Source organism: Eptesicus fuscus, chromosome 11 (genome assembly GCF_027574615.1).
Source record: "Eptesicus fuscus isolate TK198812 chromosome 11, DD_ASM_mEF_20220401, whole genome shotgun sequence".
In the NCBI taxonomy this organism is placed as follows: Eukaryota; Metazoa; Chordata; class Mammalia; order Chiroptera; family Vespertilionidae; genus Eptesicus; species Eptesicus fuscus.
The window spans coordinates 78,680,934-78,708,358 of NC_072483.1; the positions used below are offsets into that span (position 1 = coordinate 78,680,934).

Consider the following 27,425-nt stretch of genomic DNA (forward strand, 5'->3'; position numbering starts at 1 on the left):
TTGGTGACACTCCCTGCCAAAATTCCAAGTTGAAATAGAATCCCTCAGTACCTTCTTCGGCATGGCGTGAAAAAAAAAAAGATTTACAACTTCAGCAGAATCATAATTCCACGAAGAAAATAGTATCAGTCAATCAACTTTACTATCACCAAAGGATCTGAAACGGGCTTTGGCATACGTCTTTCTCTTTTATAGATGGAGGTGGGGAGGAAAAAAAAAAAAAAAAAAGGCAAGAGGAGTTTAAAAAAATATGATGAAGCCCTGACCCTTTAGACTCCATTTATAGACTGAGTAGGAATGCCATCCCCCTTGACTAGCGAGCTGTCCAATCCAGCCTCCTGTGCGAGACTCTGTGAGGCACTAAGTGAAATATATATGCAGGCCCTTAGACCACTTAATACTCTGGGGCCACCTTCAAGACACTGGGCCGGGAATCAACCGCACCACCACTCCTCTTCCAAGAATCACTTGACAGGTTCTTTTGGAGGTGCTCCTTCTCTCTCTCTTTTTTAAAAAAACCCATCCTTTTAAACAAAATGGCACCAAAGAAGGACGTGAAGAAACCTGCCGCCGCCGCTGCTCCTGCCCCGGCCCCTGCCCCAGCGCCTGCACCTGCCCCCCCCAAAGAAGAAAAGATTGACCTCTCTGCCATTAAGGTAACGACACGGGTGAATGGTTTGGTCACTGAAACATCTTTCGGCAGTAGGGAACTCTAGAAACTTGCAAAAGGTATATTTTTTTTCATCGAGACAAATGCCATTATTAAGTGAACTGGTAGATTTGGAGAGGAGAGAATCCTGATTAAAAGATAAATGAACTCTAACATATAATTTCAATAAAATTACCATGAGTATGGTAATTGCGCGTGGGACCTGTATTTTCTCTATAGTTTTGCTCTCTAGTTTCCTTTTTCCCCCCCTAAGTTGTTAAAGTGCAATTTATGGGTAATTTATATAAGTGTAAAGGTGCTTTACAAGTATTTAAATAAATACTTGGTTTAATTTTTTGTAAAATCTCTGTAGAAACTCTAGATCCCTTACTTTAAAGCTATATCAAAAAGAATGTTTGAGTCCCTCCAGTGATTTCCAAAAATTTTAAAACAGCTGAAGACCCAGTTGTCCCGGATGTCCTTATTTGACAGCAGCTTTATTTCAACTGAAAAAAGAGAAGATTTTTGCAATTCAAGCTAATTTCCCCTTCAGCTTTGCTTAATAAAACTTGATACAACACTAAATGAGATCGCAGTGCAGACAATTATGTGCTCAAGTGTTTCCGTGACTATAACTGTCATCTTGTTTATTTATACACAGGATTTAATTCCGAATGTGTGAGCTGTTTCTAAATGAAACTAACACAAAAAGTACTGTAAAACTTGTTGGTGGTATGGCTTTTAGTTTATGTCTTTGAGCTCTTGCATCCTTGAACTAAGGAGAATGTGATTAATTTTTGTGTCAACACTGGACTGTGATCACAGTTCTTGAATAGCAAAAGGTTAGCTGCTTTTAGAAAAATGATGCAATGCATGAGGCTGTTACCTCTCAGTGATGTAACCCATCAAATGTGCCCCTTCTCCTCCTTCACTGGGCTGAGGTTGGTCCAAAGGACAGTTTTAAGGTCTACATCCTAAGAACCCTGCCTTATATGGAAAACGCATGGGTGAAAGTGCCTATGCGCGCTCTTTTCCCTTAAGTCAGAAGTTCAGTACACAATAAATCTGAATTCTGCTAACTTGACACTTTACGTGCAATGGCAATGCCGACCTATAGATAAATACTTCATTGACTATTTTACTATAATTGCATATTTTAAAAATATTCTTAACATAAATATTTACTTAGATCATCTTTAGACATATGTGCTGAAGTTAAATAAATACATTCATAATTCTTGTAACGTTCCAGTTAAACATGAAATTTTATGTTTCAAAGTAGGAGTAGATTATCATAAATATTTTATCTTGAGTTTATAGATAACTGAAGTCAAATTTTCATAGAATCTAATAATGATGGTTAGGAACTATTTTTTTGTTGTTAGGAACTATTCTTTTTAATGAATATCTACTTAGGAAGAGAAATGCATGTCAGACCTTCTAATAAATATACTTCCACCATGAGGACTGCCTGCATACAGCTCATTAAGAGGAAACCCAATGTTTCATCCTCACAACCTTGTTAATGTAGCTGTATAGATGCACGCTGACTACATTGTACAGTAAGCATGATTCCAGCCACTCCAGGAATTCTGGCTGTCTCTATCCTCTGATTCTGTGCTCTATCCTAATATTAAAGATAAAAATTAATGTCAAAGCAATTCCCCTTTTATTTATTGTGATTTATAAGACAATACCCTCTTTTTGTATCTGGGACTGCAAGTATCTGGAAAGGGGAAAATGTACCTTTATCTTAAGAAGAAAAAGAAGTATCTCACTAATGAAAACAGGCATTAATGTTCTTCCCTGAGAAACTGTGTAAGAATAAGTAAATAAATAAAATTTTAGCTTGGCAGGTAAGAGGACTCCAAGACAAGACAAAACATCACTCTTTTAATCAAGAGATTAAACGGATTCCTTGTTTATAGTCAGCAGAAAATTGGTTTATCTTTTCCTCTATAGGTTGAATTAAAGCTGGTATGAGCTAGTGCAACTAAGCAAAAGAAGGAAATACTCCTCGGAGTCTCTATAAAGATGGGGTCTGTTCCATCTTCATTATTTCACTGCAGAACAAGAGATGTGATAGGTCCCAGTAAGGGACACAAACCCAAAAATAAGTTAAGTAAATCTAGAAGAAACAGGAAGAAATTAACTTTTATCTTTAATTCAGAGAGCTAATTATTTTTTACATAATGTATTTTTATTGATTTCAGAGAGGATGGGAAAGGGAGAGAGAGATAGAAACATCAATGATGAGAGAGAATCATTGCTTGGCTGCCTCCTGCAAACCCCACACTGGGGATCAAGCCCTAACCGGAATCAAACTGTGACCTTCTGATTCATAGGTTGACACTCAACCACTGAGCCATGCCAGCCAGTCCAGAGAGCCAATCCTTGATAGAAAGAGAAAATAAAGAAAATAGAAGTGAAATGAATATATTTTTGTGAAGGAATTTCAATGCCTTCAATGATTTTCATTTATCAATATGAAATGAGTACCTATTTATAGGTATGATAACATGGCCAAATAATGTGATGCAACTTGAGGACTTTACAACTTAATTTCATCCAAGTAGGTAACAAGGCTAATTAAAATGCACATTAAAACATTTCGTATTATGATGCTTTTAATCACTTAATAATGTTCCTAGTTATATTACCTCATATGTTATAAACTTTCTTCAAGCAAAGAAAATGAACTTTAAAGAAATTAATAGAGCTATTCTATGTGTTCATTAACTTTCTGAAAACTTAATAAAAAACTTAATTGGATTTTAAACTTTCTTTCATAAATCATATGACTTAGAAATCTATCTGTCCTTTAGACTTTGAGTAATGCTAAAGTTTAAGCGTAATGATCTTTGTGTAATATTATAATCATGGTAATATTGAATTCCTCAATATTATTCCCAGCCAGTATCTGTGTTTCATATAACATACCATGTTTAACAGCCATATAGTTGACTCACCATAAACTCTGAACAATCTTGTAAATTAATTAGTTTGATCAATTTCTTAAATGTGGTTTTATTAAATGTGCTTTTAAATTTTATTTCCACCCTAGCCAGTTTGGCTCAGTGGACAGAGTGTCAGCCTGCGGACCAAAGGGTCCCAGGTTCAATTCTGGCCAAGGGCACTACCTAGATTGCAGGCTCCTCCCTGGCCGGGGCCCTGGTCAGGGTGCATGCAGGAAGAAACCAATCAATGTGTTTCTCTCACATTGATATTTCTGTCTTTCTCTCTCTTCTAAGCTCTCTAAAAATTAATGGAAAAATATGCTTGGGTGAGGATTTTTTAAAAAATTTTTATTTCCTCCTGATTTGTTGGTTATTTGTTTAGAACAGTTTCTTCAATGTTCTGACATAAAACCTTTGACATCTGAGGAAATGCTTATATGATGTCTTATCTCCATGGATTTTTTATGAGTATCCTTTTTCAAAAACACATTTTCTGCTGATATTTGAACATTGAAGTTACTGTTCCAGGCGGTTCTGCGAGCTCTTTGCTTTCACAGAGATGATACTTCCAGCAACACTGCCCTGACTAAAGAACACTGTCTGACAGAATCTCAAGTGTAGGAATTAAAACCTACCCTGAATAGTACAGTTGTAGGTGCAAACACAAGAATTAACACCTGATGCCCCAAATTACAACCAAACGAAATAACAAAAGTAATGAAATGGCCATGCTACCAGATTTTTAAAGCTCTTCAATGTGTAAGTGAGTATTTTGCATGCTGCATGCCATAGCTTATATGTCAGGACTGCTGTGAAGTGATGGGATTAAGAATCATGCCTGTCATTGTGTGGCTTAAATTTTAATTCTCATTGTATTCACCACTCAATCGGGTCATCTCTGACTAGATTGCAGGCAATATTACAAAAAGTGGTAAAGGTACAAAATGCATTGACAGATACTCATTCAGTAGCAAGCCTCACAGCAACAATTGACCATGTGCTTGGGAAAGCTTAAACTTTCAATTTAATGGGTAAGGTGGAAATATAGCATTCCTAATAAATATATCTATTTACTTATGGATATTCAGTGGAGGCAAATATATGTATACATTGTGACACCTAACTTATTCTGGTCAGGGTGTGGGATTGTTAGTGTTAATCTATAAATTCTTTTTCTCACATCTAACCAGGCTAATACAAACCCAGCCCCCCTTAGGAGAATTGTTGGGGAAATCAAATAAGGTCATGGCCATGAAAGGTTTTGAAAATTATAAAGTTCTTTATAATAGAACAACCACATTCCTTGTGAATTACTCTGTGCCCTATTATCTTATTTAACCCTCAAAACATTGCACTGAGATTGTTTTAGCCTCGTTTTGCAAGAAAAGAAACTAAAGGGTCGACAAGAGGTTCAGTGTTATATCCATGATCAGATAACTAGTAATGATGAAGCTAGGCTTAACCTCACAGGCCAATCCAGAGTCCACTGTGTTAACCATATTACAACCTGCCTCCTGTTTACAAAGAGTGAGTTGCTGTTGGTAAGAATGTGTAAAGGAGACTATTTTTCTCTCCAGCATGTGAGGTAGAGTGGCTCTTCTATTACCCTGCACAGCCCTGTGTCGCCACGAGAGGGAGGGACAAGCACACCTCAGAGCAAGTTCATGCCTTAACCTTGGCCATTCACTACCATTCTATTCTCCGCAGCTTTCCTATCTTATCATCTATCTGTTGCTGATGGGTTGTGTTTTTTTTACACATGGAAGGTGGAATATTAGGAACTAAGGAAGACTCCTAGCCACTGTGCTACAGCTTCCTATAAAAAGTTGGAAACAGCACATGTATATTTTTTTCAATGCTGTTATGAAAGTAGATTGGTAATTGCCAGGGGTCGGGGTGGAAGTGGAAGGAAAGAGTGAAGTGGTCGGAGGATACAAACTTCAGGGTATAAGAGGATAACTTCTGGGGATCCACATACAGCATGGTGACTAGAGCTAATGATGCTGCATTGTGTACTTGAAAGCTGCTAAGAGAACAAATCTTGAAAGTTCTCACTTAAATAAAAGATACCTATGTGAGTGGTGGACGTTGTCATTGACCTTATTGTGGTAATTATTTCACAGTATCAAAATAATCACATATCAGATCATCACGTGTACACCTTAAACTTACACAATGCTACATGGCAGCGATTTTCAACCTTTTTCCTCTCATGGCACATAAACTAATTACTAACATTTTGTGGCACAATAAGAAATATTTTTTGCTGACCTGACAAAAAAATAGATATAATTTTGATTCATTCACACTGGACAGCTATCATTGTGTCGGCTGTTGTCATTTTTTATTTGACAATCTAAGGGAAAAGCAGTCAGTGCCCCTGACTAAATAGTCAAGTACTGCACATTTTAAAACATCTTGCAGAACATTGGTTGAAAATCGCTGTTATATGTTACTTATATCCCCAAAAAGCTGAAAAAAAATTAAGTTATACCAAATTATTTTTAAATGTTGTTAAATGTAGTGAAGCTGATTAAATTTTTAAAATGAGTATGTTTTTAATTTCACATACACATATATTAAATCTGACCTCCAAATTTTGCCAACAGGCTAATATTCTGAGAATGGTATGGGATTTCTACTTACAAGTAAACAACATGGTTTAAACTGGAAATCCCAACTGTACGTTAACTGGGGTTATTTATAGAAATATAATGCCACATGTATAATAATAAAATCTGAACCAGTTTGAGGAAGAGAACACATTTGGTCAAGTTCTATTTAGAAGGAAAGGGGGGGAAAAACATATATGTTACTTTTAAGTTTTCACTATATAATTATAAGAGTTTGTCTGTTTTTACTCTGGTCTTTCAATAATACGAGTTAATTTTTAATAAAACTACAATGTCAATCAATTGTAATATTAATCCATTTGGGATGTGAATATAACCTCAGGAGCAAATCAGAAACTATTTAAGACTATCTCTGAGTGTCCGCATCAAGTTTCCACTTTCAAACACTAAGGTTGTAAAAAAAAAAAAAAGAGAACAGGTGGAAAGAAGTGGAAAAATATTAAAGGGCATCGGTATCTCTAATATTGTATTTTGAATTACAAACCACTGGCTGATGTCTTTGTGAAGTAAAATGCGGTTTGGAAAGGAATAGATGTGTTCACCAATTAATGGCGAGTAGCACTTTCAACGTTAAAGATAATGAAACCTTTGCAAGTCAAGAAGATCATGAAGTGACAGTACCAAATTTAGCCTCTCGACATTTTAGTGCTGCAACTGCACCAACCCCTGGCAAGTTGTCTTTAGAAGTCAGTCCATAATTACCAGCATTCAGCACCATCTGACTCATGGAAATTGTGGGAAGGATTATATTTAGTCTGCTGATACTGCACTTTCTTCCGCGTCTTTTCATACTGAAATACTTTTTGTATGAAAAGAAGGTCTTTAAGAGTTTGCTTCTACAAGCAAGACTCTATCCTTTGCTTATCACCCAACTCAGAATTTGGAGGGCAAAATTATAATATACAGATAGGAAGGGCTTCAATGACACTAGTTAAAATTGAAATTATAGGATGATAAATCCTTGCTATTCTAGTCACAAATTAATAATGGTGAGCTGAAGCCAGAGAAGAAACTTCTCCCTAAAGATAAAATCACTTCCTAATCAACTTTTTATACTTATTTCCACTGTGGTGAGTGAGGTTCTTTGAATCTGTCAAGATATATACTATCTCCTGTTTATAAAACATCTGACTCAACTGAACACAGTGTGTGAAATTATATTTTGCTTAAATCCTCTTTAACTAAACTTCTTCAAAATAATATTATTAATTGAATTTTTAGTCACCCTACCCTTTTCCACTAGAAAAAGTGAGTTGAGGTAGATTCAACTAACAAAAAGATGGAAAACTGTAGTACCCAAAACAACCCTAGAAATCATTAAGTATAATAGTTTATATTTGAGGAAGCTATGATAAGTTATTTAATCCAAAGACACATGATTTGTTATGAGAACCAGAACAAAATTCTGAATGGTTTAATCCCTATCTAGTTTTCTTTCTACAATATCAAAAGACCTGAAACCTCTAAAATAGTAATGCCAATATTCATGTATACCTATTGTCACAAAAGGAACTTTTTCTCCAGATAAGTAGGAAAAAGCAGATACTTATAATCTATATATATAAATAATAGACAAATATGCAAATTGACCGCACCTTCGCTACGCCCAAGCCACGCCCACCAACCAAGCCACGCCCATCAACCACGCCCACCAGGAAACCGTTGCAGGGACGCTGGGTGCGGCCGAGCCCAAGGCCCAAGGCTTTCCCGGCCTTGGGCGCCAGAGGGGTGCCTGCGCCGATCGCAGGAGACCACTGGGGGTCGGCTCCTGCGATCGGGTCGCAGGGACGCTGGGTGCAGCCGAGCCCAAGGCCACCGCCCAGGGCCAAGCCCGGACCCTGAAAGAAGGCAGAAGGCGGTGGCCACAGCCAAGGCCTGGGTCCCCGGTGCCGGCAGAAAACTGGTGCAGGCAGCCAGGTGAATGAAGGTCTATTGCACGAATCTTCGTGCAAACGGGCTACTAGTCTATATATATAAAAGCTTAAGTGGCTGTTATGACTGGTCGACCGAAAAACCGGTTGACCAATTGCTATGATGCACACTGACCACCAGGGGGCAGATGCTCAATGCAGGAGCTGCCCCCTGCTGGTCAATGTGCTCCCACAGCCAACCTCCCATGGCCGGCCAACCTCCCGTGGTCCCTCCCCGCCGCCAGCCAGCCCTGATCAGCCCTGATCAGCCCCAATCGGGATTGGGTGAGACAGCCCCTATGGGTCCCAATTGTCGGCCAGGGCAAGGGACCCCACCCATGCATGTATTCGTGCACCAGGCCTCTAGTTTCTTATAACACACACAACAAATTTTTCTGATGTTCATATTTTAAAAATCAAAGAAGGGAAAAACAAAAATACAACTTGGATTTTTAACAAATTACATGCAAATAAATACAACTAGAAAAAATGCAACTCACAAGAAATTTTAGATTTATTTATCAACTATTAACCATGCAAAAGCTGATGAGAAATCTGAAATATAGACTTGGGTCACATTTTAAATGTTTTGTTAAAATTTGCATAGGTCTCTCTGTTAATTTTTGTAGGTCTGAATTGTGTTACTTTAATAATTTAGCCTTTGCTCTAATGTGCTTGAATTTAGTTGACTAGTCTAAGCATCTTTGAAGAGAATTAATCATTTCTTCATCTATTCAGATCAATTATCCAACATAGCCATCTATTATTCTCTATTGGACAATCTGGGCCAGTACTATATTCTCATTGTTCTTGATTTTACCTTTTTATACCATTACTAGAGGCCCGTTGCATAAAGATTCATGCAATAGGCCTTCCTTCCCCTGGCTGCCAGCACCGGTTTTCCTCTGGCACCCGGGACCCAGGCCTTCACTCTGGCCGCAGCAGAGAAGTTAAGCCTCTTCAATCTTCAGTCTTCAGTCTTCAGTCTTCAGTCTTCAGCCTTCAGTCTTCAATCTTCAGTCTTCAGTCTTTGCTTGGGCCAGAGCCTTCAGTCTTTGCTCCGTGCCTGTGTATGCAAATTAACCCACAATCTTTGTTGGGTTAATTTGCATACTCACTCCTGATTGGCTGGTGGGTGTCACAGAGGTATGGTCAATTTGCATCTTTCTCTTTTATTAGTGTAGATTATAGTCACCAGCCTAAGTATATCCTTTGTTGAGGTAAAAACAATGCAACAAAAAATATTTATTTCCTTTAAATTGAGTTATTCTGAAATTCAAAGCTCAAAGTTTTAAAATAAGACTTCTACTGGTATTTTATGGTGATTCTTGTAACTCTGTGAGTTTGGCCTGAAAAATTAATAAAGTTTTCCTTAGGATTTGCATACATCCAGATCTTTGTCTCTCTGCCAGGCATTAAATCAGAGAAGACTGCAGCAATGTTTTCTTGATTGAAAGCTGGCCCTGGTAGATTGACTGTTTTACTCAGACTCACCAGTGATCAGTCCCATGTACCTTGCAGTGATGATGAAGTTATTTAAAGACTATGGTCTGTGTTCCTTCGTGGGCATTTTTCCTCAGTATCAACAACACATATCTCCCAAATCACCTTTTACTATAGCTCTTCTTGTTTTACTACATCTTTTTTAGCAGTTTTAAAAAATATTTTAATTAAATTTATTGGGGTGACATTGGTTAATACTACCAAATCATAACATACATCAATTCCAGAGCCTGTTTGATTAAATGCATTTTACATTTTTCCTTTAAATTCCTTCTATATACAAGAGACTTTATCTTTTTTTAATCAGATAACCAAACCTCATGATTACTTTCAGAAAAATGCTTCTCAAAGTGAGAAAAGACCTATAAATATTGCAACAAAAATCATATTTAGTACCAGTACCTTGTACACTACTACCTATCTAAATCCAAAGCCAAACAGTATATGACTCACAAAAATGTGGAATGTGGTTGTTTTGCTATTGGTCTAATATAAGTACATAGGCGGAGATGGAAAAAAAAAAACTTTAAAAAAACAAATTGAGGGTTTGCAAAGTAGTGTTCTTGATCATAAACATTTACACAGAATCTAAGCAAGGGCTCTGGAAATCTAAGGCACATACATCAATAACTCAAGATGAGCATGCTTACTATGTGTTTGGCAGTTCTCAGGGCTGGAGATGGCATGTCAGAGGAGAATGTAAGCACTCCTCTAGAGTGTGAGCTCTTTGAAGGGACTGATGAAGTCTCTTCCCTCGGGGAATATAATATCCTAGAGGAGGACCTTATGTGCGAAGGAGGAGCTTACTATGCATATGTTCTAATGATTTTAACTTAATGAAAATCCATTGATCATCTAATGTAGGCAGGTATTTTATAATTATGGGGGATAACATCAAAGAATAAAGGCAAGGGCAGCTCACCAAGAGGGAGAGGTTGGAGTAAGCCTGCACCTGGGTTCATATCATGGACAAAGGCTTTCATAATGACCTGTGCTACCCAGAAGTTTACAATCGGAAGGTTAAAGGTCATCTTTGAGTGGAAGGAGGGAGCTCGGTAAGCAGAGAGAAAAGGTTCTTTTCAAGAGGAGGATCTTTTATCAGGACTTTGAAGAATAGTTAATTTCTAAGAAACAGCTATGAGAAGAGAGACTTAAATCTAATTTTTAAAATAAACCAAATGATGATATAGCAAACTGAGCTCAAAATCAGCTGCCATTTTGTATTTGTCAAAGTCATGTTCAAAGGGCTGGTTATTTTAAAAAAGGGGGGGGAGGTGCTGGTTACTTCACCATTATAACACCAAAAGAGATGCCAGAGAAAGTTTTTGTTATTTGTAAAAGTGTACCAGGAAATAAATAGCATTTCCCATTTATTCTATGAGCACAGCACCTGAGTTTTCTAACTTGAAAACTGTAGCTTACTCCCTGGACTAGACTATTCTGCAGCCTTCTCCACAGTTGTCAATAACTTGCTTAAATGTTTACTTTGATTCTCAATAGATTCAAAAAACCTAAACTCTCATTCTCTACATGATAAAGTTCAGAGAAAAAATAGAGTTAAATAGTTTGGCAACTGCCTACCTCTCTATTTTAATAATATTAAACCTCTACATGATATCCAAGTGGTAAGAAATTGCTTTTTCATAACATAAACATAACTTTTAAAATGCCTTCCCAGTATACTCAACAGATTTTATACAAATTGACCATATTCCATATGTACTCAAGGATACATATCTCTACTCCAAAAAAAATGAAAAGAAAATGATCATTATGTAGGGCAACTTTGATGAGTTTACTTTGTATTATTTACATTTATCAGCTCTACTAAAGATATATGCTAGCTCTCAATATTACTCATAGGCAATTCAAATTTAATAACATAATACATATAATCACAAGACTAAAAAAAAACACAAAGAAGCATGGTTTTCTCTAAAGCCTTTAATTTTTGCATCAAAATCATGAAGCTTCAAATTATACAATTATCAATTGTCCCTCCCTTCTATTTTCCCCTAATGATTCCAAGTGTTTAAATAGTTTTATTAACTCTCTCAAAGTGTCAATCTACTTATGAAGATATGTTTACCTGGGTACTAATATTGTTTAAATTATATTTTCAGTCCTCATTTTGGAACTCAAGACCCTCTGAGATTTTTTTTCACTATTGGTAGTCTTTGAACAAAAAGTAATACACATTTTTAGTGCTGATTTCTTCCTAAATGCTTAAGGGAAAGCTGCAAATATACATTTGTCTAGCAGGGGGAGACTTTATGCTTTCTGTGACCATTTCTTTAAAAGTCATTCGGAAACAGTACTTACATTAGAACTTCCAACATTCTTATGCCTGTGAGATGCTTTAAATAAGTAGAAAACTGATAGACATGTATGAACATTAGTGAACGTGTTAAGACCAATCTTTCCCTGTACCATTTTGCACAGTACCATTCTAGGAAGAGAGTGCCCTCTATGTTCAGAGAAGCTACCAGGAGAACCCATTACCAGCCACTCCCTGGGATACCTTTCAAGTTCTAAAGTACCGCTTTGCCTCCCACAGCCTCCTGTTCTGGGTTCTTTTGTTTCTCAGTCTATAGGCTGAGCCATCAAATGTTTGACATGACAGAAACAGAATCAGCATGTTCTACTAGGAACTTACATAAAATTTTTAAATCTCAAATAGGAGGAGAGAAAAAGAATGCAGAAACGGTCTATCAACAGATAACGGTGATTACCAGAGGGGAAGAGGGGAGTGGGGAGGTTGAAGGAGATTAAGGGGATTTATACATATATGGTGACGGAAGGAAACTAGACTTTGGGTGGTGAGCACACAATGCAATATACAGATGGTGTATTATGGAATTGTACACTTGAACTCATATGATGTTATTTTCCGATGTCACCACCATAAATTTAATGTCTTGTTTTATTTTTTATTTACATTAATTGGGGTGCAAAGTCTAAAAAGGTCAACATGAACATACAGGTTTCGGGTGTGGGTTTCTATGTTACAAGATCTGTATACTGCACCATGTGCCCACCACCCACAGTCAAATCTTCTCCTGTCACCTTATATTAGGATCCTCTTCTTCCCCACCCCCTTCCTCTGGCAACCACCACACTGCTGTTTGTGTTCATGAGTTTCAGTCTTATATCACACATATGAGTGAAATCATATACTTCTTAGCTTTTTCTGACTGACTTATTTCACTTAGCATAATGTTTTGTTTTGTTTTGTTTTGTTTTGTTTTGTTTTGTTTTGTTTTAAAAAGAAACAAGAATAAATCTTATACACACACACACACACACACACACACACACACACACACACACACACAGAGTCTATCAGCTTTCCTGCCTAGAAGAACTTCAGAAATTCAAAAAATTTCACTGGTCAGCCACCATAAAGATAACAGGGAGGGAGGAAAATACCCAACCCTAAGGGTACTAAGGGAGAATGGTGAAAAACAGAGATCAAAACCATTCCTGGTTCAGATAAGCTTTATACTTCTGAGAATACAGGTTGCAAAAATGGATTAATTGCAGATTTTTAAGAATTGGCCAGATTACCACTTGGGTGAACCCTAAGAAACTCACAGAATGTGTGACGCCTTTCAGGTCCTCTGAACTTTTCCACAAGGGGTTGCCAATTGAAACCCCAAACCAGTCCTATCCAATACATTTCATTAATACCAAGACTTGCTCACTTGAAGTTTGCAAAGTCTAAAATTCACTGAGAGCAGGGGTCAGCCCAGGCCCCTAGAGAAATTCGAGCCTCCTCTGACACTGAACAAATAAGCTTCTTAAAGGAAGACACTCCAGGAGAGCATCTCAGAGATAAAGACCATAAAAGTACTGAAGGGCTTCGGGCTCACTATGGCTGTCTACTATGGTTTCTGGTTTCCTAAAAATAGCCCTCAGGGTACAGATCCCTTTCCCTCTTTGCCCTAAGAAAGCTAAAGAACTCTCCAAAGGGAGTGGCTACCTCTCTCTCTCTCTGAAACCTGAATAGAACTGTGAGGTCACAGCTTCCCAGCAATAAAAGGCAGCCTCCGCCAGGGTGGCCCCACTCAGGGATTGGAGCAGCCCTCAACTCCTCATCTTCGCCGCTGTTTTGCAGCCCAGCAGCTCCACCATGGTGGGTCCTACGAGAAAAGTATTTGTCATTTGCAGGGGGAAAGAGATAGGGGCTATAATCTTACTGAGAAAAAAGGCAGGCGTAAAACAGAATTGGGGAGATAGCATATTCAATATGAGTCTTTAGAATCTGCTTTGGGTTTTGGGTGAGGTGGGCTGAGGATAGAAGAGGTCATTTGAGCTATTACGCCAGCTGGAAAAATAAGACTTAGTCCCCAAAGTACTTTATTATTCATCAACTTTTGCTATATCACATAAGGTTTATTATATCTAAATTTAGAAAGAAAAAAACAACTCTGCAACTATAGGAAAATATTACACCTTAAAAAACAATCCAATGATGCCAATTTCTAAAGCTGAGTAATTTACTTCCGATGCATTACGTAAAAATGTGGTGGTTAAACAGAGGACGACTTGTGATGATTCTTTTCAATGCAGTGCATCTGTACTTCGTAAAACAGTGTACCTGTATTAGACATATCTTCAATACACTCTAGGTTATTATCTTATTCCAGGAAGTATTTGACTTGGCCTCTGTTAAACCATTGATTCATTAAAGAGAGATGTTCCCTAACTATCTTTTGCAATAGCTTTTTATGTATCCTAGACGCCAACGTATCCTAAGGCAACCTTCTTATTCTATGAAACCTACATGGCTTTCTAAAAATCTCAGGACAGACAGCACTCAATTCTGTCAATGCATTTGAAAGAGTACTAGCTGTTTTTTCCTTTCTCCCTCTCGCCACTGCAGTCCTTCAGTGCTGACCAGATTGCTGGTAAGTGAATTGAGCTTTTCTACTTCAGATGTAGGCAGAACACTGCCTAGTTTTGGAAATATCACTTATCTCCAAGGCATGTGACTACCTGGCTCAACCTGTTAGTGTCCAAGCTATGCCTGAACTCTGAAAAGTAGGCTGACTTTGGGAGCTTACTTTAAAGATGACTCAGGGAATGAGCTTGGATACACTGTAAAGTCAGGACATTTTGGTTGGTTAAAATATTCTTTGTGGTTAATTTCTCTCTAACAGATCGAGTTCTCTCAGGAACAGCAGGATGGTAAGTTTAAAAGATATTGCTGTTAATATGCGCACACTCAGAAAGATGGATTTGGGAAGCCAACTCCCTCTGGATGAGATTAGCTCTTCCTAATGACCCCTGCTGGTGCTGCCACTCTAAATATAAATGCTCTCAATCACTCTAACTTCTCTCAGCACCCCCAAGCAGCCCTTCCTTATAATTAGTGATCAGAGGTTTAAGCAAACAATAGATAAACACTACAAAATAGGCCATGATTTCTAAATATCTATATATATGTGTACTCCAAAAAGATGTCGATTTTGGATGGCTAATTTGTTAATCAAATACTTAAAGAGAGATTTTGCAAGTCTGAATTGTTCAATTTGAAAAATAAACTAATTATTATAAAACTGCCAATTACCAAATCTCCATAATCTCAATGGGCATTATAATGCATTGAGAGAAATAATGGGTAAAGTAGACATAGAAGTAAATTCACAAAGAGGGAAGAGTATTTGTCATAAACTGTGGGGAAAAACAGTAAGACAGGTTTCCAGGGAGGGGATGGGACTTGCTCAAGGAACCTAATGAATGATAGGATCAAAATCTGGTATGTTTAAATTCATTAGAATTTCTTTCATAAAAACAGTTACTAACTAAAAAACTTAAACTCTTACGATTCAAGAGAATCAGAATACTTTCCATAACACTCCCATTTTTTTCTCCTTTCAGTCTTGGAATCCAAGGATCCTGTGCCCTATAAGATCTTATTTTGTCACTAGAAGTGTACTGAGGCATATTTTATGGAGTGAGAGTGTCACATATTCAAATAAAGTGAGATAGAAATACATCTATAGAAGAGAAGGGAAGAAAAAATTAGGTGTATGATATATAACTTAGAAATACATCTATAGAAGAGAAGGGAAGAAAAAATTAGGTGTATGATATATAACTTAGAATATTGGTCATAATAAGTCTCTATATTAGACATGTTATGGTATATAATATGCAATTATAAATAAAGGTGATTAATAAGGACCTATTCAAAGACTCAGTTCTCCACCTAAAGAACTCCACAGTTTCCTGTGTTTTAGTGTCTGGACTATCTCATGTTCAAACATCAGTTAAGGAAAAAGAGGATACTTGCTGTAGTAGCTGTAGTACAGACACATGTATCCACATCATGGTTGATGGCCTCATGTAGAACAATTAGATAACTTCATGACTCAGAACTCAATATCCTATAAAATTATACTACAAAGGACTATTTTTTATTCAAAATAGTTGGTACTTCTACTGTAATTTGTTTGATTTTTGATACATTTGTAACTAGTGATGCTGCAACATTTTCAGCTAACTACATCCCAGTCCTCTTAAATATCTACTTTACAGGGTCATTTTGAAAGCCAAACTATGGTAGGACGAAACAATAGAAGACTTTAAAACCCTTACAGGGACAGAAGGGAAATTTAAACCTATTAAACTATTACTATGAGACCTATTACTTCATATATGAAATAGATTTTAGATACAGAGTTTGGTAAATATTGGTGTGGTGGACTGGTTTTTCTCTTGGGCCAGGAAAACAAATGCTTCTTAGTAGCATTTTAAATGAAATGGAAATCCTATTTGTTCAGAAAGGAATGAAGACTTCCTTTGATTACTTCCTTGTTTAATGATTAAATAGTTTTGCTCAAGGCTACTCTATTTGAATGTTTCATAAGTTTGGAGGAAAGAAGAAATAACAACTAGAAAATCATAGCATCCTAAAGGTCTAAGTCCTCCTATGCTGTCCAGTAGAGTTGCCACTGGACACATGTGGCTATTTAAATTTAAACTGTAAATAGTTAAAAATAAATACATTTAAAAATCCATTTCCACAGTTGTAGTAGTTGCCTTCTAGTGCTCAAGAATTGCAGGTAACTAGTAGCTATATTTTGGGGCAACCCGGATATAGAACATTTCAATCATCACAGAAAGTTCTAGAGCAGTATTGTTCTAGACAAGGGGCTGGCAACTATTTTTCTGAAAGGATCAAAGAGTAAATATGTTAAGCTTCATTGGCAAATGCAGTCTCTGTAAAAAGAACTCAGATCTGTTGCTGATGAAAACAGCCATAGACAATACATACACAAATAGCTGTATTCCAACTTTGTTTACAAAAACAGGTGGCCAGCCCCTAGGCAGGAATTTGCTAACCCATGTTCTTGACTCTTTAAGAGAAAAATGTAAGCCTTAAAATTCTGGGGTAGAAAGAACAATATCTTTCTGGCCTTCGCCTTTAAATCAACAGAAGGTTTAATGTCAGGAAGATTCTATTACAGCCCATAAAATTCCTATTTCTATATCAAGCATCTGACTAGGGTAATAGTGAGCCTGCTGAGCAATTTTTCATGAAAGCCTAGAGCCAGTAACAGGAATAGTTCAGTTTCGCATGTCCCTTAGAAAGATGAAACAATATTTGACTTAATGACCCCACAGTGCCTGGGGCATGTTTTCAGATTAGGGAAATGATCTTTTATAGTTAAATTGCAGAGAATATGAGGGGGAAATTTTAGCAAAGAAGGGAAACGTGATCACAGTAGTCGACAGTGAAAATGTCTGGCTCAATCTTAGATTAGTGGATGGAGGAACAGTAAAATAGGGTATTTTGCTGAGTAATCTATCCAGAAGGTACCTTTTGATCCTGAACAACTAATGGCCTAAAAGAAGACTGCTTTCACCTCTTTCACTCACAAATGATTTTTGAGTGTGGTTAGTATTAACTCCAACAAGTTGCCATCAGTACTTTTGGGTTCCCCAGGAAATTCATTTAGTTACATTTAGAAGGTTCTATTAAAATGTCTTTACTGGCCCCTAATCCATAGTGGTACCTCTTTCTGTCTTTTTGGTGTACATGCCTTAATTCTTTTTTAATGTAATTCTGAAAGGCAAAACCATTCTGTTAAAGGAGAATGACAAAACTTAAGAAAAGTAAGGAATACAGTGATCATGATTTAAAAATTTACTTTAAGAATATGTACTTATTCACACACACACACACACACACACACACACACACACACACACACACGAGTACAAGTAAAATGGAAATCTGAATGGAAGTGGTAGTGTCTATCAATGTGAATACCCTGATTTCAATAGTATACAATAACTTTGCAAAATGTTACTATTGGGGGAAACTAGGCAAAGTATTTACGACATCTGTACTTTTTCTCAAAAGTGCATGTGAATTTGCCATTATCTCCATAAAATTTTCATTAGGAAATATATACTTAATGCTAACATAGCAACATGTTGTCATATGTATGATCTGAAAAAATAATAGATTATCATAGCAACAGACCCAAACACATATTCCTCCTTCTGAATAATTTATACTGGGAGCCTATTACAGTCACACATTGTCATGGTTAAATGACCACTTATAGAATTTTGAGATTTGTCTCACCTTTCTAGATTTTTTTTTCTGAAAAAAATGAAGTTACTCCTGAAGAAAACTGGTTAAGGGGAGTATCTAGGAAATTTGTAACTCAAGAGGAGGTTTTTTCCATGTAATTTGAGAAGTTCGTGTTAACCTCATAAACACAACCCCATTTGAAAATTTGTTTTCTTGAAATGTTATTAATATTAATTATATGACAGGTTATATAAGGAATTCTTAAAGCCTTAGAATTCCTTAACCCATTCCTGCTTCCCATGCAGATGAAGAAAATATGAACAAATATGACTAGAGGCTCCAATTTCCATATCTCATTAATAATAACATATGACTTGAAATTGGAAATGCTGCTTTAAAATAGCCCCCAAGTGAAAGGGCTTGTCTGTGATTGTCTGAACGAGGAAAAGGGAGAATCTAGCAATCACAACGTCAGTGGTTGGAAATACTTGTAAAATAGCTGAGAGTTTGAACTGGATCTTTGATGAAATTAGGGTTAACTTATAGGTCTGAGGTAGAAAAGAAAAAAAAAAGCCCCCTAATGCTTCTTGCTTCTTACAGATTTCAAGGAGGCGTTTCTCCTGTTTGACAGGACAGGTGATTGCAAAATCACCTTAAGCCAGGTTGGTGATGTCCTCCGGGCTCTGGGCACAAATCCCACCAATGCAGAGGTCAAGAAGGTTCTGGGAAATCCCACCAATGAAGGTAAACCCCATGTTTTCCCAATAAGTTGAGAAATATGTGTGTGTGTGTGTGTGTGTGTGTGTGTGTGTGTGTGTGTGTTTTAGAGTAAGAGAGATTTATTAAGAAATAAGTCTCACAGAATAGGACTTAATTGGCTTTTGATGGTAAGTGTGCCACTTGGCTAGAGTCAGTTTTTTCCCTCATAAAGTAAGTTAACCTTCCTTTGAGAATTTGCAAGCTTGATAAAATTTCATGCTAATGCGAGGAAATAATATTTAATGCTAACATCATTATCATCATCTTATCTTAATGCTCATAATTTAAAGGTTAATGAAATGAAATAAAACCCAAATCTACACATTTTTTTCAAACCTTCAAAGGCAAAATTACATTTTGACAAAGATGTTAAATATGACTAAAACATAATGCACTTTGCAAATAACTCCAAGTAAATTATAATAGCACACCCCGAGAGGATATCCACTCTGATAAAAGCCGGAGAAATGAAATCAATGTTCTCAGGAGACAGAAAATACCTGCCGACTTTGCCCAATGGCCTGTCTTTTGACACCCTGCTTCTGTAAGTCTCTTAAAGGAAACTCAGCTATCTTAATTAAGAAAAACAGGATGACATCTTAATAAGAGTATTTTTTTTTTATGTCCAGAGAATTACAAAATGACCTGAAATTCTAAGCCAAACCTGCATTCAGTCGCCCAAGTTAAATCATGGGACCAAAGTCAATGACATACATGAGTGGCAAAATTGCAGAACTTATTTGCTCAACACGGAAACCCAGACTTCAGTCTATAACAAGAAAACAAAATTGAATCCCAAAGGTTCATGGCAAAATATAATAGTCTATTAGGAAACAAACATACAAACAACCACAACAAGAACAAATTGACGTTTTTTCGAGTAGTCATGTAGGCTATTCATCTTTACCATATGAAAAAAAAGAAAACAAATAATTTCTTTTTTCTTTGACAATTAAAATGACAATTTTCTTGTGTTGCAAAAGAAAAAACAAACACTTACTTTAAGAAAACCTAACTCTAAATCAGCCTGCTAGAATATTCATCACAGTTCATTTTCTTTGGAGGAAAATTTCCAGGTAAATCACATAAAATAATAGCTGAGAGAGTGAGATAAAGTCAAAGAATAGTAAGTCAAGTCTTCCTTCTTAAGTGCCATTTCTAACTTATCAGACATCCATCTTTAATGGAATTATTAAGTAAATATTCATTTATTCAGCATTTCAATTCAACCTTTTTACTATTACTCAATGTACTAGATTTGCATTCTATAAGGAAAGACTAGTAAAAGGGAATTTTGATTTTAGGGGTACATAACTCTATACACTGCATACATCTGGATAGTCTATTTTACATGTACTGTGAATATGATTCACCTTGTCAAAAATTACTAAAGACTGTCCTATCATCTGCAGGCCTCTAAACTACAAAAAAGTCAGAAGTTCACAAAACATTTGACACATTCTTTCCTCATAAGCTTCTTTTTAAAATTAGCTAACATTTAAAGAAATCGAAGGCCCTACAAAAGCTCAGAACAAAGTTGGACTATATATTAAAGTTCAGTTAAGTTTTACTATATTCACATGCTAATGGGTTTATTGTATCAGTATAATTTTATATAGCTTCCCTAGTATTTATAAAAATATTAAATTAAGCCTGGCCAGTGTTGCTCAGTGGTTGAGCATTGACCTACAAACCAGGAGGTCTCAGTTCGATTCCTGGTCAAAGCACATGCTTGGGTTGTGGGCTCGGTCCCCAGTTGGGGGGTGGAGGGGCAGGCGTGCAGGAGGCAGCCAATCAATGATTCGCTCTCATCAATGTTTTATCTCTCTCTTCCTCTCCCTTCCTCTCTGAAATCAATAAAAATATATTTTAAAAAATATTAAATTGACAATACTAGTAAAATAGCAGCTAACATTAAGTACTCAGTTGTCCCAGATATTGTAACAAACTTGGCTTGTGTCATCTCATTTAATTCTCATACTAACACTATGAAATATCTCTATTTTAGAGATGAAGATGCTGAGACTCAAATTGGTTAATCAACTTGCCCATAATCACATACTTGTAAACAGTGGATTGGAGATAAAAGTTCAAAGACTAGGACTCCAGAGCTCAGGCTACTAACTATTACCAAATTTTTCTCATCAGCAACTTACCAATTGAAATTTACACTGTATGAAGATTTTTCAGGTCATCTAGAATAAACTTTCAAGTTTAATTTGAGACTCAGAGATGGCATTTTATGTTTGCTAACACTCTCCAAATTGCCAATTTCTTCCAGAGATGAATGTCAAGAAAATTGAGTTTGAACAATTTCTTCCCATGATGCAAGCTATTTCTAACAACAAGGAGCAGGGCACTTATGAAGACTTTGTTGAGGGTCTGCGTGTCTTTGACAAGGAAGGCAATGGCACAGTCATGGGTGCTGAACTCCGTCACGTTCTAGCCACACTGGGTAAGGAAATTTGTTTTAGTGGAATTAGTAGGACAGACTATATAAGAAGGAGTATGACTTGGGGGGAATCATGTTATAACCAAGGTAGGTAAGGGAAAAGACTACAAAGGAAAAATATAAAAGAACAGTCAAAAGTTAACGACCATTTCAATTGACTATAGTGTCAATGAGTGAGTTTGGGGAAAATGGTAACTTAAATTACTGGTAATGAATAGTAAAACACTGTAGTTCTCATAGGATATAGTTTGGATATTCGTGTATAATGTGCACTTAATTCATTCACTCAAAAACATTTATTGACAACCTACTAAGTGGGAGAGGAATAGGAAGGGCTTGGTTCCTATCTTCCAAGAGCTTAGTCATAGTCTCCAGGAGTTCCAAACTAATCACTTATGGTGGGATTTTGAAAATATTCTCTGACCTCCTTTCTGAACAAAGAGTTTTGCTTCATCAGGTGAAAAGATGAGAGAGGAAGAGGTGGAAACGCTGTTGCAAGGTCAAGAAGACTCCAATGGATGCATCAACTATGAAGGTACAATCTCATGTGCTCTGGTAGTTACTGCATCTCTTAAATGATTAGATTGATTATGGACTCCTTTTGAGCTTAAAATAATTTCTTTTTCTTCACCTCACTTATTGAACATACACATGCTACTTATTATCAATGAACTATATAATAACTCTAACTCTTCAAAGATATCTTGTGAAGATTTGAATATACACAGGCTACTAACTATTACCAAATTTTTCTCATCAGCAACTTACCAATTGAAATTTATTCCAGTGGGTTTTAGCACTCTTGTATATTGTTAAACAGCTTAAAATATGTTTTCACGTGTACTTTTTCTTGTTAGACCTTTATCACATCTCTTTAATATAGACAGGGTTGTGTTCGAATAAAATTTATTAGAATATTAAAGTTGGAGATATCTTAAAATCCTTTACATAAAGCAATATGAAAATGAGGAAATTGAGGGCCAAAGAGGTTTAGTTATTAGTAAATGTCACATCATTAATGATAGGTATGGTACTATATGAAAGTCCTTTTATAGGGACCAATTATCTATTTCTTGCTACCAATCTACAGCAGCTTCACCCAGAGGATCTGAAAAGCAACACACTACACAAAATAAAGATGCAAAACAAAGTTGCATGACATAACATATAAATTAAAATTTTCCAATAAAATTGAGAAACTTATCTATTCCCCTAAAAGGCTAATCTAGTCACATTTCAATAAAGCTATGTTGATAGATTTTTTTTTTTTATTTCAGAGAGGAAGGGAGAGGGAGAGAGAGAGAGAAACATCCATGATGAGAGAGAATCATTGATTGGCTACCTCCTGCATGCCCCCTATTGGGGATCCAGCCTGAAACCTGGGCATGTGCCCCGACCAGAAATCAAATTGTAACCTGCTGGTTCATAGGTCAATGCTCAACCACCAAGCCACACTGGCAGGGCTGTTGCTAGATTTCATGTAAATTTAGACTTGTGAAGTCTGATGACTGGAGGAAAAGTGAAAAAAGAAAAGCAGAGAGAAGAGGGGAAGAAAGAAGAAAGAAGAAGGGAGAGAGAGAGAGAGAGAGAGAGAGAGAGAGAGAGAGAGAGAGAGAGAGAAGAGGACAGGAGAAAAGGAAAGTACTCAGCCAAGCATACCTTCACTGACAATCTTGATTAAACTTCAATTCTTTTCCATAAACCATGTTTTAAATTTAGTTATTACCATAAGTATATTACATAAAAGAAGAATCAGTCAATAAATACTGTTTGGACAAGTGGATAGTAATCTAGAAAATTAAATCAGATCTGCACCTTATACCATAATAAATTCCAAATGGGTCAAGCATTTCAATGTAAAAGCAAAAAGCATAAAAGCCACAGAAGAATTATTTTATAACTTTTGGAATTGGAAGACTTCTCTAATACTTATATAAAACCCAGAAGGCACTTCAAATTTTGAAAAATTCAACTACATAATGTTTTTTTAGTTTATATGGAAAAAGCCACCAGAAGCAGAGTTAAAAGACAAACAGCAGACCAAAATATATATATATATTTGCAATCAGTATTGCTAAGAGCTTATTTTCCTAATAAAAAACAATTATAAATTTATAAAGAGACCACAACTTAATTAAAAAAATTAATAGTACATGAACAGACACCTCATAGAAAAGGAAAGTATATATACAAATACAGTATAATATGCTAAACTTCATTAATAACATGAGACATGCAGATAGATACTACACTGAAATACTATTTTTAAATAAGCTGATTGCTGAAGATTAAAAGTTTGGCCAAACTCTGGGGTGAGAAGAATGTGTGGAAAAAGCTGATCTTATGCATTCCTGCTGGGAATGTAAATCATTTAAATCCTTGCGTGGTGATGGGGTACTAGCAGTTCTAACAATCTACTTCAAGGAATGTAGACATTCTTGCAGTCAAGTGAAATGAGTGATACATGGTTATTTGTATACTAGAGGCCCGGTGCATGAAATTCGTGCATGGGGGGAGAGGAGTTATCCCTCAGCCCAGCCTGCACCCTCTCCAATTGGACATCCCTCTCACAATCCAAGACTGCTGGCTCCCAACCACTTACCTGCCTGCCTGCCTGATTGCCCCTAACCACTCTGCCTGCCACCCTGATCACCCCCTAACCACACCCCTGCCAGCCTGATCGATGCCTAACTGCTCCTCTGCTGGCCTGATTGCCCCTAACTGCCCTCCCTTGCTGGCCTGGTCACCCCTAACTGCCCTCCCCTGCTGACCTGGTCACCCCTAACTGCCCTCCCTTGCCAGCCTGGTCACCCCTAACTGCCCTCCCTTGCCAGCCTGGTCACCCCTAACTGCCCTCCCCTGCCAGCCTGGTCACCCCTAACTGCCTTCCCTTGCCAGCCTAGTCACCCCTAACTGCCCTCCCCTGCCAGCCTGGTCACCCCTAACTGCCCTCCCTTGCCAGCCTGGTCACCCTTAACTGCCCTCCCCTGCCAGCCTGGTCTCCCCCAACTTCCCTCCTCTGCCGGCCCAGTCACCCCTAACTGCCCTCCCCTGCTGGCCTGATCACCCACAACTATCCTCCCCTGCCAGCCATCTTGTGGTGGCCATCTTGTGTCCACATGGGGGCAGCCATCTTTGACCACATGGGGGTAGCCATCTTGTGTGTTGAAGTGATGGTCAATTTGCATATTTCCTCTTTATTAGATAGGGTATTTGAACAACTTAATGTTCATTAATGTAGGATGGATTAAATAGATTCTGGTACATCTACACAATGAAATATCCTACAGCCCTAAAAAATAATGACATTCTTGTTTATGGTTATGGTAATGTCTCCAATATACTGGGTATATTACTAAGTGAGAAAAATAAGTGCAAAAGAATTTGCAGAGTATGCCATCATTCCTATAAAAAAAATGTATAAACATATATTTGGCCCTACCTGGTTTGGCTCAATGAATAGAGTGTTGGCCTGTAGACTGAAAAGTCCCAGGTTTGATGTCAGTCAAGGGCACATTCCCGGGTTGCAGGCTCGGTCCCCATTGGGAGTGTGCAGGAGGCAGCCAATCAATGATTCTCTCTCATCACTGATGTTTCTATCTCTGTCTCCCTCTCTCTTCCTCTCTGAAATCAATAAAAATGTATATTTTATAAAGAAGCATATATTTGTATTCTCTTATATGCATTTAATAGCTCTATGAACTTAGCTATAAAGGAGAAACTAAATATCTGGGAGACAGTGGTGAGAAACTTTTTTGTTATAAACTCTTCCATACTTTAAAGAAGAAATAATTAACCATGTGAATGGGCCCCTTACTCAAAAATTAAATTTATAAAATCAGGGGAAAGGCCCTAAATCCAGTAATATGTATAGCAGGCTGTACAGAGCATAAAAAATAAGCTTCAGTATTATAGCTAAGATTAATTAGGATTGAAGTAACTTTCAAAACCTCTTTTTTGTTAAATTTGACTGTTTCCTAACTCTAAACTGTCTGTATTGTGCCTACAGCTTTTGTCAAGCATATCATGTCTATCTAAATGGAGCTCTCAAGGTATATATATATTTCCTCTTTACTATTAAGACTTCCTTGATTTTTTTTATTTTCTTTAACTGCTTCACTTTATAGTCTGTCAATATAACTAGTATTATTTCTTAAAAGTTATTTATATGAACCAGAAAACTTCAACTCCCTGAAATGGGTTATTTAGAAATAGATCATTTTGTATAAGTTTATAAGCAAAAACTTCAGAAGTTTAATATATAAATCCTATCTTTGTACTTATGAGTATGCAATGAAGAGTCAACAATCCAGAGTAGTTAATTAATTTAGTTGGAACATAACACTAATTAAAGTAAGGACCTACGTTTTCTGAATAACATGTAGTTTTTAACAATTACCACTCTAGAAAACCATGTTATCACAGTCAAAGTTAAGCACTTGCAACCAGGTTCTTACAACGAGGAAATAGTGTACCTTGGAAGTGTTGGCTCATTTGTGCTTCTTCTTCTTTGCACTTCACATTAAAAAATATATATATAACTCATTTCGTCTTTTCTTTACAGGTCAAGCATTGTTTAGGAAGACTGGCTGGAAACTTATTTATAACACCCATGTCCAGATCTGCTTACCATCATTCAGAAAAACAAAACAATGTAGACCATTCTAGATTGAGGACTCCCTGAATTTTTTTATATCTACATTTCTCTCTGAATTGCATTCATGTAACACAAACCAAGTGTCTCCTGCTCTAGACAAGGATAAAATACTGACAATCTCAAACCCAAGTACCACTCTTTATTTTCTACCATGGGTTAATCAACATCATTGAATTAAAAGAGCAATAAATAATTTTGTTCAGTCTGGAATATTCAACTTGCATTGTGCTTTTATCTTCTTAGAGAAAATAATTTTTAAAACCTCAATTCTGTTGTCAATGTATAGAATATTGATGAATTAAAAGAACAAATCAGTATAGTCTATATAGAAAATAACAGAATGAATAGTAGTGATAATCACATATTATTGAAAAAGTGAAATGGAGCCCTAGCTGGTTTGGCTCAGTGGATAGAGGGCTGGCCTGTGGACTCAAGGGTCCTGGGTTCAATTCCAGTCAAGGGCACATGCCCTGGTTGTGGGCTCGATCCCCAGTAGGGGGTGTGCAGGAGGCAGCCAATCAATGATTCTCATCATTAATGTTTCTCTCTCTCCCTCTCCCTTCCTCTCTGAAATCAATAAAAAAAAATATATTGAAAGAAAGAGAGAGAGAAAGAAAGAGAGAACTGAAGAAATTCAGAGGATCAGAGATGTTTTAATATAAACTACCCAGGCAAATCAAGATGAAAGCAGGCTTTCTCAGTTGCATGTAAATCATTGTATTCATGGTTTGAACTATTTCACTTCTAGTGATAATCTGGCCTATTAGAAAATTCTAATAAGCCCTAATCCTTCTCACTGAATGTCTTCAAGGATAATATTTAAAGTGACCTTTCAGCTGTCACTTAAAAAACTTCTCTGGGATGAGATTGTTATTCAAGAACATATCTATTAATATTCTGTCTCCTGCTATGCTCCCCTCTGTTTCACATGCCTGTGTCCTCAAATCTTGGTTCAATCTTTTAATACATGTCTTAAATGGTCAAATAATTCATAGAAAAATTCAAAGTGTAAACTTACTTTATCTTGTCATAATGCTATCACATGTCACTTTTCTTCAGAACAAAGGCAGAATTTGCAAGTTAATATATATTTAGAAGAGATGCAGCGATAAATAGTTCTCCCACTCTCTCAAAAGATATCAGAAATATATGGGATTATAAAATCTCTGCCTGCCTAGACATTTTTGGAAGCTGACACAACTTTTTCCTGATGTTAGGTGCTTCATGTCCACATGCTCCTCCTAACTTTAGCAAAGGTCTCTCGGATTCCAGTAGACCACAGCTTCAACTCTGACTTAGGCTTCTGTAGCCAAGATAATGTTGGGACATTACAATCAGTCATAAGGAAAATTCA

At 36.8% G+C, this 27,425-nt stretch overlaps 1 protein-coding gene across 2 annotated transcripts; it reads left to right on the forward strand.

The window, feature by feature from the left end:
* The first annotated feature begins 389 nt into the window (after window positions 1-389).
* Window positions 390-26,281, forward strand: MYL1 (myosin light chain 1). 2 transcript variants are annotated; one of them, XM_008145207.3, is made up of 7 exons: window positions 390-656; window positions 14,815-14,842; window positions 18,804-18,947; window positions 21,244-21,417; window positions 21,872-21,949; window positions 25,424-25,466; window positions 25,979-26,281. In XM_008145207.3, exons 1-6 carry the CDS (start codon window positions 537-539, stop codon window positions 25,450-25,452), a joined length of 573 nt encoding a protein of 190 aa, XP_008143429.1. In that variant the 5' UTR covers window positions 390-536; the 3' UTR covers window positions 25,453-25,466; window positions 25,979-26,281. The 2 variants fall into 2 exon arrangements, with proteins under 2 accessions (XP_008143429.1, XP_008143430.1); XM_008145208.3 differs by lacking the exons at window positions 390-656; window positions 14,815-14,842 and adding exons at window positions 13,729-13,787; window positions 14,538-14,562.
* The last annotated feature ends 1,144 nt before the right edge of the window (window positions 26,282-27,425 follow it).

Coding starts and splice junctions, on each gene's coding strand:
- MYL1 (XM_008145207.3), top strand. CDS start 537: ATGGCACCAAAGAAGGACGTGAAGAAACCTGCCGCCGCCGCTGCTCCT. Junction 657..14,814: donor TTGACCTCTCTGCCATTAAG/GTAACGACACGG, acceptor TCTCTCTAACAG/ATCGAGTTCTCTCAGGAACA. Junction 21,950..25,423: donor TGGATGCATCAACTATGAAG/GTACAATCTCAT, acceptor TTGTGCCTACAG/CTTTTGTCAAGCATATCATG.